General features: G+C 33.6%; 2 protein-coding genes across 6 annotated transcripts in view; one reads left to right on the top strand and one right to left on the bottom strand.

Annotated features, from left to right (window-relative positions):
- The first annotated feature begins 244 nt into the window (after nucleotides 1-244).
- LOC108179169 (sialic acid-binding Ig-like lectin 10) overlaps nucleotides 245-17,985 on the top strand; it is a 60,159-nt gene continuing 42,418 nt past the window's right edge. Inside the window, exons 1-3 of one of the 3 annotated variants that reach the window (XM_073946824.1) lie at nucleotides 245-289; nucleotides 2,280-2,526; nucleotides 4,996-5,086. The gene's annotated coding sequence lies outside the window, so the exon portion shown is untranslated. Of the gene's footprint in view, nucleotides 290-2,210; nucleotides 2,527-4,206; nucleotides 4,375-4,995; nucleotides 5,087-17,985 lie in introns of those variants that run through there. The other 2 variants (XM_073946828.1, XM_073946826.1) reach the window with 2 other exon arrangements.
- si:ch73-177h5.3 lies at nucleotides 1,291-14,415 on the bottom strand. Of its 3 annotated transcripts, XM_073946830.1 has the most exons (12): nucleotides 14,297-14,404; nucleotides 14,138-14,191; nucleotides 13,979-14,042; nucleotides 13,431-13,811; nucleotides 12,756-13,067; nucleotides 12,342-12,671; nucleotides 11,754-12,119; nucleotides 11,243-11,542; nucleotides 6,476-6,763; nucleotides 4,984-5,071; nucleotides 4,329-4,395; nucleotides 1,291-2,466 (listed from the first exon to the last, which is right to left on the bottom strand). In XM_073946830.1, the coding sequence occupies exons 3-12, from the start codon at nucleotides 14,025-14,027 to the stop codon at nucleotides 2,170-2,172; spliced, it is 2,478 nt and encodes an 825-aa protein (XP_073802931.1). In that variant the 5' UTR covers nucleotides 14,028-14,042; nucleotides 14,138-14,191; nucleotides 14,297-14,404; the 3' UTR covers nucleotides 1,291-2,169. The 3 variants fall into 3 exon arrangements, with proteins under 3 accessions (XP_073802931.1, XP_073802930.1, XP_073802932.1); XM_073946829.1 differs by lacking the exon at nucleotides 14,138-14,191 and having other exon boundaries at nucleotides 14,297-14,415; XM_073946831.1 differs by lacking the exons at nucleotides 11,754-12,119; nucleotides 14,138-14,191 and having other exon boundaries at nucleotides 14,297-14,415.

Here is a 17,985-nt window from a genome sequence, read left to right as displayed (position 1 = left end):
GGTGCGAATTACAGGGGGGATTGACCCCCTTAATTAACTTTGATCCCCCTGAAGGACGACACATCAAGATGTATGTTGAGTCAGCCTGTTATTAGTAGGAATTCGTTGTCTCCGATGTGTATCTTTAATAGTTATATTGATCATTAAAATAATAGATGGTATCAATGTACACTTGACCACCCCTGTAACGGTTTATACCATTGTGAACGCGCACCCGCGCCACTATGCGAGAAGACGTTCATTCAATCAACAGTTTGAAACCGGCAGCTCAACAGCACCGAGAGACACCGTAAGTGTTCACAAGACACTTTACTCGTAAAATAAGTGTTTGTATCTACATACAGATTGAAAGTAAAGTCAAATTAGAGGGACAGTTTGTATAATTTGACACTAATTACACAAACTAACATTACCGGAAGATTCAACCCCCGCAATCGGCAATATAGGCTAATTCGCAGCCTGGTGTGTTTTTAATGTAAATATTGCTTTCACACACTCTTTCTTCTGTAAATATTTTTGGTTTAAATCATATAATGCAAAGGGATAGGGAAGAGTGAGGACAAAAGTACAATTTTTCATATAAAGCTATTTTTAAAATATGTTTTAGACAGAATATATCTACATTTGTTAGTTACTGACTCATAAATGTGCTCGGTCAATATCAGGTGGTATTTTGAACAAATGTAGAACTACTTCAAAATAATTGTATTAATTATTAACAAAATAAAACTAATTATTAACAAAATAATTTCACTTTAAACATAAATCACACATTTTGAACCCATTATATGAAGGTAACACATTTGTGGCTCAAAAGTAGCACATTTGCTATATTAATTATTTATATATTTATAATATATGTTTATTATTTTAAATATATCTGACCTTATCTGCAAACATATTTAGTTTTTTATTTTTTCCAAAAAATATAAAACTGTTTTCATTTTAAGTTTACTTTCATCAGATGTTTTAAAAGCAATCTAACAATGTAAAATTTTATACGATTGAGGATTATTATTTTTTTTTACTATTATTATTATTGGCAAAATGCATTAATTTGATAAAACTTCTGAATCCAAACTACAATATGGAAGTGAAATAAGGTATGGCTTTTGTGCTTTTGTAGTGAGACATAAATAGCAGTGTTATTGTCGTCCCCACATTTACTTTTAAACTAAAAAACTCAGAGATTGCAGACTTAAGGGTGTGTTATTGCACTAAATAACCTGTAGATTGATCATCAGTGTGATGCATTAAAAGAGAAACACAACTTGTAATAAGAAAACAAAATGAAGGGCTTCAATAGTTTACTTTCTGGACTTAAGAACTGAGATACAGACTTATTACGACACCATAAAACACTTTAAAACTATCAATTTGAAATAAACTAGGATATTAAATAAGAGATAGAATAAAACAGAAAAAGCTTATCTATATACACTCACCGGCCACTTTATTAGGTACACCGGTCTAACTGCACGTTAATGCAAAAATGGTATGGGGGAGATTTGGTACACTTTAGACTCATTAGTGCCAATTGAGCATTGTGTCAACGCCACAGCCTACCTGAGTATTGTTGCTGACCATGTCCATCCCTTTATGAGCACAGTGTCTCCATCTTCTGATGGCTGCTTCCAGCAGGATAACGCATCATGTCATAAAGTGTGAATCATCTCAGACTGGTGAACATGACAATGAGTTCACTGTACTCAAATGGCCTCCACAGTCACCAGATCTCCTAAACTCTGAGAACTAAACTGACACTGTTTCAGTTCACTCTAATCTTCTATGTTTAGCTGCTTTGACACTATCTACATTGTGAAAGAGCAATTGAAATTAAGATGAATTGAATTAAATCTTAATCCACGAGAGCAGCTTTGGGATGTGGTGGAACGGGAGATTGGCATCATGGATGTGCAGCCGACAAATCTGCTGCAACTTGGTGATGTTATCATGTCAATATGGAGCAAAATCTCTGAGGAATATTTCCAGTTGCTTGTTGAATCTACGCCATGAAGGATTAGGGCAGTTCTGAATGCAAAAGGGGTCTAACCCGGTACTAGTATGGTGTACCTAATAAAGTGGCCAGTGAGTGTATATCGAAGAATTTTTCTACCAAAAAAGAATAATAATTAACAATTAATTGATGCTATTAACACTGACTAACCTTTAATGCAGCTTCATGTTTTCATAAATCACTTCTTCTTCAGGTGTGTTTTTCTCTGCAGTGTGTGTGTCTTCAGATGGTGTGTTTTTCTCAGGTGTGTTTGTGCTGTCAGGTGTGTGTGCGTTTGCAGGATGGAGTCGGACTGTGGCGTATTCTTCAGTCAGTGTGGAGAGTCCTCTGATTTCTCCTGACGGCGGCTCCGTGTTGGTGAAGTCAATGGAGGAGTAATGAAGAGTTTCCGATGTGGGCAACAGCAAGCGTTTATCAGCACACACACACTGACCATTAGACGTGACGGCCTGACGAAGAAGAAAAACAACACAATCACAGCTGATCGACGTCTTTTGAGGACTAATAATGTGTGTTCACATTCAAATTCACATTTTATTAGTCACATACACACTTATGCACTGAACAATATACAGTGAAATGCTTATATGACTATGATCTTACATAAAAAGATCATTGAGAAATAAATGATGGAATCGAATAAGAGATAAAATAAAAAGTATATATATATATATATATATATATATATATAAAGAAAGTATAGAAAGCATGGACAAATATAAAATATATTTAAAATACTAGCTATACAATATAGTTATAAATCATTACTATACTTAGTTATATTTTTATGAATTATGAATTAATTAAATCGCTAAACCTAGTTTATTGTGAAATGAAATGAGAAAAAATACAATAGAAAAAGCTTAGATTGATTTTTTTAAAACTACAGTATCGTTATAGATTAATACCAAGTTATATTTTATTATTGAATAATTAAATAATAAAAAGACTAAACTAATTTTATTATAAAAAAGAGATAAATTAAATATTTAGATACAGAAGATGTAGTTATAGAAAAAAACTAATATCAAATATATATATTTTAAATGTAGCTATACAATATATTTATAGATTAACACTATAATTAGTTATATTTTTATTAAGACCTAATTAAGGATTAAATTACTAAACTTATTTTATTATGAAATAAAATAAAAGATCGGATAAAATAGGAAAATTTTAGATAGAAAATATAGTTAACAAATATAAAACATAAAAACTAGCTATACAATATAGTCATGGATTAATACTATGGTTATATTTATATTATACAATAATTAATAATGCTAAACATTTTATTATGGATTAAAATAAGAGATAAAATAAAATAGAGAAACTTTACATATAGAAAATATAGTTATGAATAAGAACAAACATGAAATCTATCTATTTTTAAATCTAGCTATACAATACAGTAATAGATTCACACTATACTTAGTTATATTTTTATTTTGGAATAATTAAATTGCTAAACTTAAGAGATAAAATAAAATAGAAAAAGCTTATAGAAAATAGGGACAAATATAAAATATATTTTAAAAACTAGCTAAACAGCATAGTTATAGACTAACACTTAGATAAATATTTATTATGGAATAATTAAATTAAGTATTAAAACGCTAAACGTATGGTATAATGGAATAAATGAGAAATGAAACAAATATTTAGATATGGAAAATATAGTTATAAAAACAAATATGAAATATGCATTTTAATGTAGCTATACAATATAGTTATAGATTATACTTACAGTAGTTATATTTTTTATGGAATAATTAAGAAATAAATGACTGAACTTATTTTATTATGGAACAAAATTAGAGATGCTATAAAATAGGAAAAACATTAGAAATAGAAAATATAGTTATCGAAAAAAGAACAAATACACATATATTACATATATGCACATTATACATTCAATACAGTCATATATTAATACTAAACTTAGTTAAATTTTTATTATGTAATAATTAATTTAAAAAAATTAAATACTAAACTTACTTTAATCCATAATAAAATAAGTTTAGTATTATTATTATTTGGTATATACTTGGTTATAGATCAGGAGTGCTGTTCCTGGAGATCTGCCCTCTTGCAAACTTCAGCTCCATGCCTGATCGAACACACCTGAACCAATCAATAGGACCTGAAGCAGCACTTAATTTCAGACAGGTGTGTTCGGTCAGGGTTGCAACTGAAATCTACAGGAAGGTAGACCTCCATTAACAGAGTTGCTGACCCCTCTTATAGATTAACACTAAAATAGCTGAAGTGAAATAGATTTTAACTTCATATAAATACAACAACTCACGCTTTGCGTCAGAATGAGTCCAGATGTGTCGTCTCGAGTGCTTTCGGCAAGTTTTCTATACTTTTTTCTGAAAATGACCACCAGGAAATTCATTATTAGACAAAATCACCAACAGAATCACAAATCCTCCTCCAGATAAAAGCAGCGTCTCGACAGAAATATTCATCTTTGTGTCTATAGCACTTTTTGTAATGCAGATTGTGTCTAATCAATAATAATAATCTAATTGCTATTAATTTTAATCTAATTTGTCATTTTTATATATTTGTTACACGCTTATTTATTTTATTTCTGTTAATGTTAAATAATAAAAATGTATATTTATTAAAAATGATGTTGTTTTCCCTTTAAATTAATTTTTATTTTGTTATTATTTTTGTTATTCACTGGCAGTATTTTTGTTTTAGGTTAAATTTAAATGATATTTCAATATTTAAATACTTAAAAAAAATTTAAGAGTAATTTTTGCTGTTTTATGCTTTTAAAAAAGTACTATACACTAGAAAAAGTAAGTGCATTTTATAATACATTTTTAAATCTTATTTAAATCTTTCAAAATGATCACTATAATGTAGATAATGACAGCAGTAGTATCAGCTCACTGTATGTTGAAGCTGTTGAGTGATTGTGTTTTCTCTTTGTGTGATTTACCCACCGTTGGTTGCAGACGGTCAGAACACAGAAGATCAGGATGAGCGATGCTCCGATGGCGAATCCCAGCAGCACACATCCAGTATGAAGACCTGGAAAACAGAAAGGTCAGAGGTCAACACATACATACACAACCTCACGTGGAATAAACAAACTTACTGTAGAAACTGAACTGCAGGTTAGTTACGATTAAATAAAAAAGGTATATAGTTAAAATTCATATTTAATGCAGTTGTGCAGAATACACTTGGCAAGGATTTATGCCCACATGACAAAATACTGTAGTAATTCATAGTAAATACTGTACTTGAATTAACGTGTTGTGATTCTATAGTTGCTAAGGTAACACAAGAACTATAGTAATATAAACAAACAACCCAACACTGTACTTTTCTACACCTGTAGAGTATACCATACTACAATACACCACTACTGTACTCAAAACTAAACAGTGTTTATTACAGTTTATCAGTTCAGTATGCTTTCATTAACAAAGGGTTGTAGATACTGTGGTATAGTTGTAGTATAGTATATAGTTATATATATAGACGTATATAAGTATATCACATGGTGTGATATACTTCTATAGCATGGTTGAGAAACACTGTAGTATTTACATTACTACAGTTTTGTCAATGTTGTTATGGAACTGAGAGAAGGTATCGCTAATGAAACATGAGGAGAATAATTTGCACTTCAGCACTTTTTATCATTGTGTAAATAATTTAAATACAATTCATCTTTTTTAAAGCTACAAACTTGTGCCCAAATGCTTTAAACTTGCTTAAAATGTTTACACAGGCCTTAAAACACAAGCTATTGATAATCTTTGACTTTATTTGGGTTAAACTTAAATAACCCCAAAATTCTCGTGTGATCTGATCTGTTGTAGCTGCTCAACTTTAATCCTGACTCCACATTGAACATCCCCATTGCACAGTCACACATTGCGACTTCAATGCTAAAACTATTTACAGTATTGTGTAGCTCTACAATGCAGTAAGAAAAATAATCTTGTTTTTCGGTTTAAAATATAATAATATTATATTTTACCCCTCTGGCTTTACCTTATTTTAAGGAAAAGCTTTTTAGATTTAGACTAGAAAGTAGTCAAGCATTGTTTGCAGTGTTGAATTTGTGAAGAGTGTAGATGTAAAGCGCTGCTGTGAAACAACAGTTTAGTCTGCTGGTTAATATAGACTGTGCCACTTCTCAAATTTGGCTCTTCTATATTTTGCACGACCTAACCATCTCTGCTTGGCCAACACTGAAGTGTCACTTCCTCTTTTGCCACTTTTTCGCTTGCTATTAATGTATTGTTAAATGCAATGGGCATGCCATCTTTTTAAATGGATGATTTGTGCATCTGCAGCTTTATGAAAGCTCAATTTATTATGATAGCCCATTTTTGTCGGACATTTGGCATTGATGAAAATTCAGATTTGGCTTATTTGAGCTGGGATCTGGAGATTTGGAGCTGCTGGAGTAAGTCTTACCTGTGTCTGGTAATGTTGTGATGTGCTGAAACTGGTGGCTGGCGGATCCGTGAGCGTTTGCAGTCCAACACTGCAGGACTGATGAGTCTGAGAGAGACTGACGGATGGTCAGGATGCTCTCTAAACTCATTTTTCCTACAGTTTGCTCACTTATCTTCATTTCGTTAGTGGAATTGAGAACTTTTCCAGACAGACGCCACTGTAGTTTAGGCAGAGGATTCCCTTCAACCTTACAGACGCATCTGAGTGTGTTGTTTCGGCTACAAAAGCTGGAGATTTTGGGTGGAACTGAAAGTAAAAATATGGTGATAAACATGTGTTTGATATTCTTTTTGTTTTGTTTTTAATATGAAATATTTACACAATCTTAAATATAGGTGCATTTAAATAAGTAAAGTAAAGCAATAGTTCAATAGTTTTTTCTTCTGTTGAACAAAAAAGAAGATATTTCAAAGAATGTTAAAAGCCTGAAATCACTGACTTCCATAGCAGGAAAAAAACAAATACTATAAAAGTCAATAGGTGCCAGCATTTTTCAGAGTATCTTCTGTTTAACAGAGGAAAGAAACTCTAGAAACTAGGTTTTAAAATGAATGGTGAGTAAATGATAAAGAAATTAATTTTTGGGTGAACTATCCTTTTAGTACATGGGCCTCAAAATTGATTCCTGGAGGGCCGCAGCTCTGCACAGTTTTGCTCCAACCCTAATCAAACACAGCTGATCCAACTAATCATTAATGATAAAGTTGTTCAAAAGAGTCTTGAACACCTTGATTAGTTGGATCAGCTGTGTTTGATTAGAGTTGAAGTAAAACTGCAGAGCTGCGGCCCTCCAGGCATTGAGTTTGAGATCCATGCTTAATATATTAAGTCTTGTAAATTGATATATTATATGTTATATATACAGTGTATTATATACACTGTAAAAAAATATTCATAAATTAGCAGATTTCTGTATTTTGTGATTCATGTTTTATATTTCTCCGTTTATTTCCGCTTTTGAATTGCATTGTGGGATCTTGACCTTTTGTTCTAAAACATTTACTCTTAAAAAGTTAGAAAAAGTGACTTTTATAATCATTTGTAATAGTTTGCAGTGCTATATTGTCTAGGTTAATGTTGTATATTACACTACAAATACCTTGTAATAAACTGCAGCACATTTGCTGAGTTGTATATTATTATTTCTTGCCCATTACATTATTTCAAACTACTTAAATTTCAATAAAAGTCACTTTGTTACAAGTCAAAAGTCGACAGAGCAGAGATCAACATCACATAATGCAATTCACAACCGTAAATAAATGGATAACTTTTGTAAATAAAAATATGTAAATGGAAAGATATTTTTTACAGTGTAGCTTCTGCTTAAACCTAAAAACTTACTATTTGTCAATGAAATCATATAAATAAAATAATTAAAACCTTCAAAACACAATTGGCAGATATTTGTTGTGAAAAGCATAAACTCACTCAATTCCGTTTCAAACATCAAACATTTTTTAATTTTTCTGCTAAATGTACTGTATCTTGATTGACCAGTTCTGAAACATTTGTGCTGACAAACATGACAAAGATACTGAATAAGACTTTTTTCAGAGTTTGTCAAATGTAAGAAAAGTCTGTAACTGAAAGCTTAAAGTGTGCTGAAGTAGGAAAGAGGAACGCTCGCTATTGTGGTTATTTAAACAAAATTTCCTCTTTATTTTAACTTCAAAATGTCCAAGTAATTCAATGTAATACATACCCTTCTCATTTTTTACTTTAAGTTTTCTTGTGAACAATATTTGTACAATCTTTTTCTATTGTAAACTTGTAATTCATGTTAGCATTATTAAAGTTTAAGTTTGAAGCTTTATTAATACCTCTGGGGCAATTCATTCTGGTATACTTAACAATAATAATAATAATTATAATAATAATAAATAAAATAATAGTAATTTATGAAAAGTATATAATAATGATAATAATAAATAATAATTTGTTAATTAACTGCATTTGTTACATAATCAGATTGCTTCAGGCACATACGTAAATTTATAATGCTTGACTTTTGTGCCTGAAGCAATTTGGTTACTTAATATTTTATTTATTTGTTTATTTGTATTTAAACTCAGAGCTCTCTCCCGGGACAGCATGCCAAACAAGCTTTATAATCAATCATCAGCTAAGTGTGAATTCTTAAAATGTCATTTCTGTGAGTGTTCAACAATTGCATGTATCATATAGCATGTGCTTCTCACAGGTTTATTATTATTTTACACAGAAAACCACCTTTGCTTTTATGTAAATTGCATTATCTTTAGCAAGTCCTGCTGGCAAACTTTCTGACTGTTGTCAAATCAGTTTGACTGCATAAAATGCTTTTCTTACTTAGTGTTTTGTCTTGTTTCTAGTCCAAATATCTAAAAAAAAATCTTCAATCAAGAAGCATTTTCTAGACAAGCAAAATATAGTCTTATTTTAAGACATCAAAATGAAGTGAGCTTCCCCTCAAAACAATCATCTGCCAATGGGGTAAGCAAATAATCTTGTTTTTCCTTTTGTCATAAGATTATTCTGCTTACACCATTGAAATCTTGCATTTCAAAACACAGTAGTGTAACTTGTTTTTACATAACATGTTAAAAAAGGGGAACCAAGTCAGTTTTTCCATGTGCATGTTACAAACGCAAAACTGTGACACTGCTATGCCTTTTTCATAGCTTTTCTAGCAACTTAACCACAGAGGACTGTCGATACTTGTCAGCTTGCATTTCTTTATAGTATTATGCTTACACTTCATGGTTTTTGCATCTAATAATGTGAATGTGTGAAACAAAGTATTACTGTAAACTGAACATGTTTAGTCAGCATGGGGTGAAGCATTCAGAGTTGGTAAATGAAAAACTGTTGGTTTGTCCAGTATTCATTTATTAGATCATCAATAATGGTTATTTATTAGTGAGAATCTGTTAATAATCTGCAGGACGTCTCGCATGAGTATATCACAGAATGCAGAATGTCCATTTGCAGAATTATTTATCATGAGTAGTTATACTAATCTAATATATTCTGCACAACATCTAGCGTGAATACTTGGTAATCTGCAGGACGTCCAGCATGAGTGCTTCATATTTCTAACCTAATCTGCAGGATATTCAAGATTAGTATTTGAATTTAATCTGCAGAATGTCCAGCATGAGTACTCGGTAATCTAATTAATAATCTGCAGGGCAACCAGCGTGAGTAATTGGTGATGTAATCTGTAGGACTTCCAGCATGTGTACTTGGCAATCTAATCTGTAGGACGTCCAGTGTGAATACTTGGTGATGTAATATAATCTGCGAGGTGTTCAGTGTTAGTGCTTTGGATCTCCTACAGATTAGATTACAGTGTGGGCACTTTCTACATGATAATCTAATCTAATCTGCAGGACATCCAGCATGAGTATTTGGTAATTTAATCTGCAGGGCATCCAGTGTGAGTACTTGGAATTTAATCTGTAGGGCATTTATGATTTAGTAATCTAATCTGCAGGACGTCCAGTGTGAGTACTTGATAATCTGAACTAATCATGCAGGACGTCCAGTGTGAGTACTTGATAATCTGAACTAATCATGCAGGACGTCCCGTGTGAGTATTTGATAATCTAATCTAATCTGCAGGCTGTCCAGTGTGAGTACTTGATGATCTAAACTAAACTGCAGGACGTCCAGCATTAGTAATTGTTAATTTCATCTGCACAATGTCCATCATTACTACTTAGTAATCTAATATAATCTGCAGGACATCTAGTGTGAGTACTTGATAATCTAATATGATTTGTAAAACATCCAGCATGAGTACTTGATTGTCCAATATAATCTGCAGGAGATCTAGTGAGTACTTGGTAATTTAATCTGTTGGACATCCAGTGTGAGTATTAGTTAATCTAATTAGCTAGGCATTAAGTGAGTACTTGGTAATCTAATCTAATCTGCAGGACATCTAGTGTGAGTACTTACTAATCTAAACTACGCTGCAGGACATCCAGCATTAGTGCTTGGTAATTTCATCTACACAATGTCCATCATGAGTACTCCGTAATCTAATATAATCTGCATGACATCCAGTGTGAGTACTTGATAATCTGATATAATTTGTTTGGACATCAGTGTGAGTATTAGCTAATCCAATTTGCAAGGCATTAAGTGAGTACTTTGTAATCTAATCTGCAGGACATCCAGTGAGTACTTGGTAAATTTATTTGCATGAATTTCAGCTTGAGTATTTGGTAATTTAATCTACAGAATTCCTTTATGAGTACTTGATAATCTAATATAATCTGCAGGATTATATCATAATCCAGCATCCAGCATTAGTAAATGGTAATCAAATGTGCAAGATGTCTTGTTTGAATACTCAGTAATTTAATCTAATCTAATCTAATCTGCAGAATGTCCAGCGTGAGTATTTGGAAATGTAAATAATATTATCTGCAGGGCATCCAGCATGAGTACCTGATAATCTAATCTGCAGCATGTCCAGTGTGAGTACTTGGTAATCTAATTTAATCTGCAAAATATTCAGCATGAGTACTTGGTTATCTAATATTCTGGATTTTGTCCAAGTGCACTGGATGTCCTGCAATCCCCCTGAAAAATGTCAAATACTTACTCTATATAATTATATAATTACCAGAAGCTCACATTAAACACTCAGCATTTCACCAAGTATTTACACTTTATGCCCAGAAGATAATTAAGTACTCATGATATATATCAGTAAAGACAATTAGTACTTACAGTGGACGTCCAGCAGCACTGATGTGTTCTGAGTCCCGTGTTGGTTTTCAGCTCTACAGTAGTATCGTCCACTGTGAGACCGGTTAATGTTGCTGATGGTCAGGTTTGGTCCAGTCAGGTTTGTATTTCGGAGCGTCAGGTTTGGTCTGGTCTGCAGTGGTTCCAGGTCTCCTTCAATGTGTCTGTACCAGCTGTGGTTCGCTGCTGGGTTTGCTTCACTGCTGCAGCTCAGAGTCACTGAATGACCCTCCACAATCACACCAGCTGGACTCACATGAGCAGAGACACTTTTAGGAGCATCTGATGAAGAGAACAGCTTTACTATTTTGCACATTATTTAAAAAATAAAGCATTATTTCCTGGGTTCAACATCTAATCAGAAATAGACTATTTTTAATTTGTCAGTGACTCCCAAATCAGGTCCAGCAGAGGACAGTGAATGACACTTTATGTATTATTATGGTTTTCAGTGAAGAATATATTACAGACAACAACACTACCTAATACTCACACTGGACGTCCAGCAGCATTGATGTGTTCTGAACGCCGTGTTGGTTTTGAGCTTTACAGTAGTATCTTCCACTGTGAGACCGGTTGATGTTCTTGATGGTCAGGTTTGGTCCGGTCACATCATAATAGCTCAATGTCAGGTTTGCCTCGGTCAAACTGGTGTTGTTGATGATCAGATTTGCTTCAGTCAGGTTTGTGGTGTTGATGGTCAGGTTTGGTTCGGTCTGCACTGGTTTCAGGTCTCCTTCAGTGTGTCTGTACCAGCTGTAGTTCACTGCTGGGTTTGCTTCACTGCTGCAGCTCAGAGTCACTGAATGACCCTCCACTGCTACACTGTTTGTATGAATATGTGGTTTTTCTGGAGGATCTGATGGAAGAGAACAGAATTTAGGCCTTATGTTTTCAGCGTATTGTGATTTTAATTATACATATACAATTATCCATGTCTTTGTTTTGGAAGAATCCCCCCTTCCACCCCGTCTCCTCCTTTTCCTTCTTTACTACACTGTTAAATATCCTGGTTGTGTTTAATTGAAGCTGAATCAATGTATAACATTGTAAATAAACAGTAATGACAGTTAATACTTACACTGGACGTCCAGCAGCACTGATGTGTTCTGAGACCCGTGTTGGTTTTCAGCTCTACAGTAGTATCGTCCACTGTGAGACCGGTTGATGTTGCTGATGGTCAGGTTTGGTCCAGTCAGGTTTATCTCGGTCAGGTTTGTGTTGCTAATGGCCAGATTTGGTTCAGTCAGGTTTGGTTCGGTCTGCAGTTGTTTCAGATCTCCTTCAGTGTGTCTGTACCAGCTGTATTTGACTGCTGGGTTTGCTTCACTGCTGCAGCTCAGAGTCACTGAATGACCCTCCACAATCACACCAGCTGGACTCACATGAGCAGAGACACTTTTAGGAGCATCTGATGAAGAGAACTTTGATCATTACAGTGTAATTGACAGCATTATTTATAGATCATCTGTGACTGAAGTAATTCCTGTCTTACACTGAACATGTAGCTGTCGGGTGCTGTGTGTTGTGATCTGCTGCTGTGTTGAAGTGCAGGTGAATTCAGCTCTGTGATGATGCTGAGTTACAGTGAACATCAGGTCAGAGTAGTAATGTGTTTGGTTTTGATGCTGCTGTTCTGTTATGTTTGCATTGATGAGGTGTTCAGGACTGAAGCTCCATGTGAGAGATGATGGAAGAGACGGACAGAAGATCTTAAAGCAGCTCAGAGTCACTGATTTTCCCTCCGTCACCTCCATCACCTCCTGCTGATCCTGAAACAGAAGCACTGTGGGATTGGGTGGAGACGCTGAAACACACACACAGATGCAGACTATTTTACAAGATAGCACAGAGCATCATATAATATTACACATTGTATGATGGAACTGCATTACATTAATGTCCAGTCACACTCTCTGATTATTGTGCAGTGCCTATTTTGTTCTTCGAAACCTCAAATTATCTGATTCATGTAGGCTGCTATAAACAACTAAGGAGAAGCAAAATGCAGTAAACATTATGAACCATTGAGACAATGAGCCAATGTGTTTCTGATTGATAATGCATGAAAATAATTAAAACCTGCTAGCAATATGAAGCAGCAGAAAGTTTTTCAGGTGAAACAAATCTCTCATGAAAAAATAAGGTGGACAGAAACAATGACACTCACCTCTGACGACAATTTCAACTTGTGGGTGATGGTTTGGGAGTTTTGTGTAACTATATTTCAGTTCACCGTTGCCTTCAAGTCTGAAGTAATATGAGCCATTGTCACTCACACTGACATTATCGAAGCGAATGCTGCACCTTTTCTCTGTAGGTTTGCCAAATATTTCTCCTTTTAAGTGTCCACTGCCTGAGATGCTGGAGTCAAACACAACTACATTACTATCTTTTGATATTCCTTCCTTATACCATAATCTCTTTACAGTATCAGTGAGGTAAGCATTATATGTTTGATCAATCTCGAATATGCAGGGTATAAAAACACAGGATCCTTCTAGAGCTTCTACTCTCTCCGGCAGACTGATACTGAAGCCACATAAAACACCTGAAACAAAAGCAAACACTAAAGTAACTCATCAAACACAGTGAACATGCTGAATAAATCTCACTCACAAACACTTCTTATTTTACAAAGTTCAGATGAAGCTGCTTTCAGTTTAAGTTAATCAGTAGTTAATAAGAGTAATCAATAATAGTTAATATGAGCGAGACCTTGTATCAGACATCCAGCGAGGAGGAACGTCACAGATATTTCCATCATTTACACTCACTTCACCTTACAGGAGAAAACACACACACAAATAAAACACATGAAGGTTTTAAATGATACAGTATATTTCTGAGCATATTGTATAAGCACAATTATTTTACTATCTGTGTAGAACTTTAGAGCTCAATTTAAGTACACTCATACAACTAATACCACTGTTACACGAGAAAGATAATAAATGTGAAAATCTAAAAAGTGTCAAAGTCTCTAAAATACAGGAGTTAATGTAGGTTTTACCATGTTGTGTGTAAAAGACTTACCGCAGTCGTGTGTTGAAGATGAGAGAAATGAGAGCTGGAGCTTTACCGTCTCTCTTTTACACTGATAGAGGGAGACGCCACTGAAAATTACTTTTTACCACAGTTTTTCCACCACTTCCTCCTTTATTCAGATCTCAGAAATAACAATCGCCTGCCCTCCACATCTAGATTACATCAGACAAAAAGGGGATTTGGAGGATAAAACAATAAAACAGAGCTTTATTATTATTATTATTTTATTTATTTATAGTAGTTAATAATACTATTATTATTATTATTATTATTATTATTATTATTATTATTATTATTAATTAATATTAATATTTATTATTATCATTATTATATATAGTTTTGTTGCTGTTGTGTATTTAAATATGTCCTGATATATAATATAAAAAATAATGACTATCATCTATTTGTATCAATAAATACAGAAGAAAGACAGAATTACAGAAGACCCTCTACACTGTCATTCAGTGCATCTTTAGTTTTTAGTTTATTTACAAAAGGCATGTTTAGAACAAAAATCATTTAATTGCCATTTAAATATCAGAGTCTCGCTCTAAAATACTGTTGAATTGTCAAATATGGAAAATAAATACACTATTCGTCACACTAATCGGCTTTAATATGTATGAAAATAATGTAAAATCATTCAGAATGAAATATAGTTTAGTATCATTTATTCTGTTACTAGTTTAATAATTTTAGGACAGAATGAGGCTTTTGTTTCATTGTGACTTAAAATATCTCAAACTCTCAATAAAAGTGGAATATTAGTTCAGATTTTGACATTTATTTTCTTAACTTAATTTAAACATTAAAGTTGAGACTTTACTTGCATTAAAAATGTCATCTGTGCATAAAACCACTTTTTTAAGACCAGATTTATAGATGACAAACAGAAAATAAGCAGCAGTGTTAGACTGAAATCATTATTCAAAACATTAAGAAGAGTTTAGAAGTTGTCTATTTAGTAAAACATTATTTAGTTTGATCAGGTGAATACAAATTCAGTAAGACAGAGTATAATAACACTTATATATCACTAGAATGTTTTCTTCTGAATTATTGTGGTTGTGAAAGTAAATGTGCTCTTCTGGACCAGAACACAGACATAAGAGGCCCAGAAACATTGTGTATATTGTTGTTTAATATTATTATAGTTTGAATTAATAATTTCAAGATCTTATGTGACAATATTTATGAAAGACTGAACACAAATTCATTCATCAGTCAAATATGAATCATTATCTTCTGCAGTGACGCCTGAAAACCTTCTCAGAGTCAGTTTGAATGAACTGAATCAGTTGAATCATGATTCATATGAAAGTGATTCTTTTTGTGTTTGTTTATGGGGTTTAGTTTGTGCTGTTTAATAATCCTGGAAGACAGTTTGACTGAGTGTCACTATCATTATCATATTATTATCATATTATCATATTATTTTAAAACTGTCCAGTGCATATGTTATCATGATTTATTTTTATGTTTTGATGTAATGAGCATAAAAAAGGTTTTCTTACGCCACCAAGTGGAGCAAATAGGAAATTGCACTACATTTTAATCATGAGTAAGTGTAAAGTAACCACCAGAGGACAACAAAGTATTATTTATTGTGATTAAATACAGTCGAAAATATGTAATGTTATTTTTTATTTAATTTTTTAGCTTATACAAGGGCATAGAATTGGCATGGATGGAGGGGACATGTCCTCACCAATATCCACCAATTACTGAAAAGTCCACACCAATAATTGAATCACCTTCAAAATAAAATAATGCTCTGTCAACCCTTAGTAACCTAGATGTGCTCAACTGATTAAATCCATACAGGTATATTATAGATAATGGAGATAAAACTGTTAAATTGCACCACATGCCTCTCTGAATGTCTGTACATTCATACCTTCTTAAAGCCAGACTGCAGTATCAAATCATCTAAATTGACTTTTGCTGTATAGGATGTGCTTCATTATGGGTTATGTGTAATATAAAGTGTTTAAAACCTTTATTCATGTTTTTAAGTGGAGTTTTATAAACAGATTTTGCGAGGAGCGTGCACAGATGTTTCAGCAGTTCTAACATATCAATTGACAATCATATTATGCAATCAACATTAAACCAAACCCCTATAAATACCAAAAGTTATTTGACCTGCATTATCTCACACCTCCTGTATCCCTCCACCACCTCAACACCTCACCTCTTAAACATTACCCACATAGCAAAGTTTCTCCAGCCCAGCTCTGGCCCACACAATCAGCTTTTGCTTGGCCCGCATGCCGCAGTGGATTACGGTACATGACTGGACCAAGTCTGGCTTTCAGACAAGGGCCAAACATGGACCATTTCTGAGACAAGTCTCGGCCAAGTTAATAACTCATAACTGGGCCTGAACTGGGCCAGATAGATTGGTGTGTCACTACTGCACTTTAGGCACACTATGGGTGTGCTTTTTCTCAAAGTGACCTGATTGGTAGTTTATTTATTTTTTTTTTATCAAAAACAATTTTCGTGTATTTTAGATGTGGGTCAAGACAAACCAAACTTACGTGGCTCACATATCAAGTTTTTACATCTGGGCCAAACACTACATTTTAAATCTGGCCCAAATCTTGTGTGCCACCTTAAAGACGGTTCCGCCTGTGCCAAACCCAGGCCACGTTTGGCCCAAATGCTGTATGCCAGAGCCAGAAGAATGCCTGCTGTGCCAGCTTTATGCCAAATCTGAGCCAGAATTATTTGCTAACTGGGTATCTACTTAAGGGGAGGGTTCTAGGGCCGGGCTAGACATTTCACTCGAACCCCAGCGTCTCTCCCTTTCCTGATAAAAGGAATGACACGAGTTGGGGGGTCTTTTCCAAGCTCAAATCCCTCTTCTTGGACATCACGCCAAATACAATTCATTCTTTAAATATCTGTGAGGGTGAACTCGTGAAAAGCACCAAACAGAATTTGTGCTGTTCAATACATGTGCTCTAGAGATAAACGTCCCCACCAATTTCAAGAGCAAATCTACACCCTTGAGCTCTTGAGCTTTTAATATCTGTATTAATGGCTTTATTATTATTATTATTGTAATGCAATATATTAACTGTAATGTATTTACCCAAACATTTTCAATAGTATAAAATAGATCTTATTAAATTATCATTATTATTATCACAGTTTTGGCTGTATTTGTTTTATTAAATTTAATATATGCAAGTCATTTCAACATAAAGTCCTTTATCAGACAACACTGAGAGCATCCTACACTATATTAATAAAATGCTTTGTTAAAATGCTGATATATGTTAAAGCTCTGCAGAACTCAGATGAACATGTGGAGATGATCACAGGAGTTTATGGAGCTCAAATGCACACAGAAATACTCTGAATAATGTCCGGACGTTTCTCTGCTGCATGAAATGAGGACTTCAGTTCTACAGTCACACTTTATACAGTACAGAGCCAGAAAGACATTTGTTACACATGTTAACACACTTTTTACCACAAGCACTTTTAGTCAGAGCTGTGAAATAACAGTAAAGAAAGTCTTGAAGTGAAGACTTGAAGCTCATTGAATATTCATCACTTACAAGTGAACATTGATGATGTTGTTGGATTCAAAAATAATAACTCACTAAAATAATAATAGAATCAAGTGATTAAAACACACAAAACTGGAGACGTTTGACTGAAGC

This window comes from Danio rerio, chromosome 4 (genome assembly GCF_049306965.1).
Source record: "Danio rerio strain Tuebingen ecotype United States chromosome 4, GRCz12tu, whole genome shotgun sequence".
NCBI classification, from domain to species: domain Eukaryota; kingdom Metazoa; phylum Chordata; class Actinopteri; order Cypriniformes; family Danionidae; genus Danio; species Danio rerio.
Note: the sequence above shows the minus strand (reverse complement) of the source record. Positions and strands in the feature narration are given on the sequence as shown.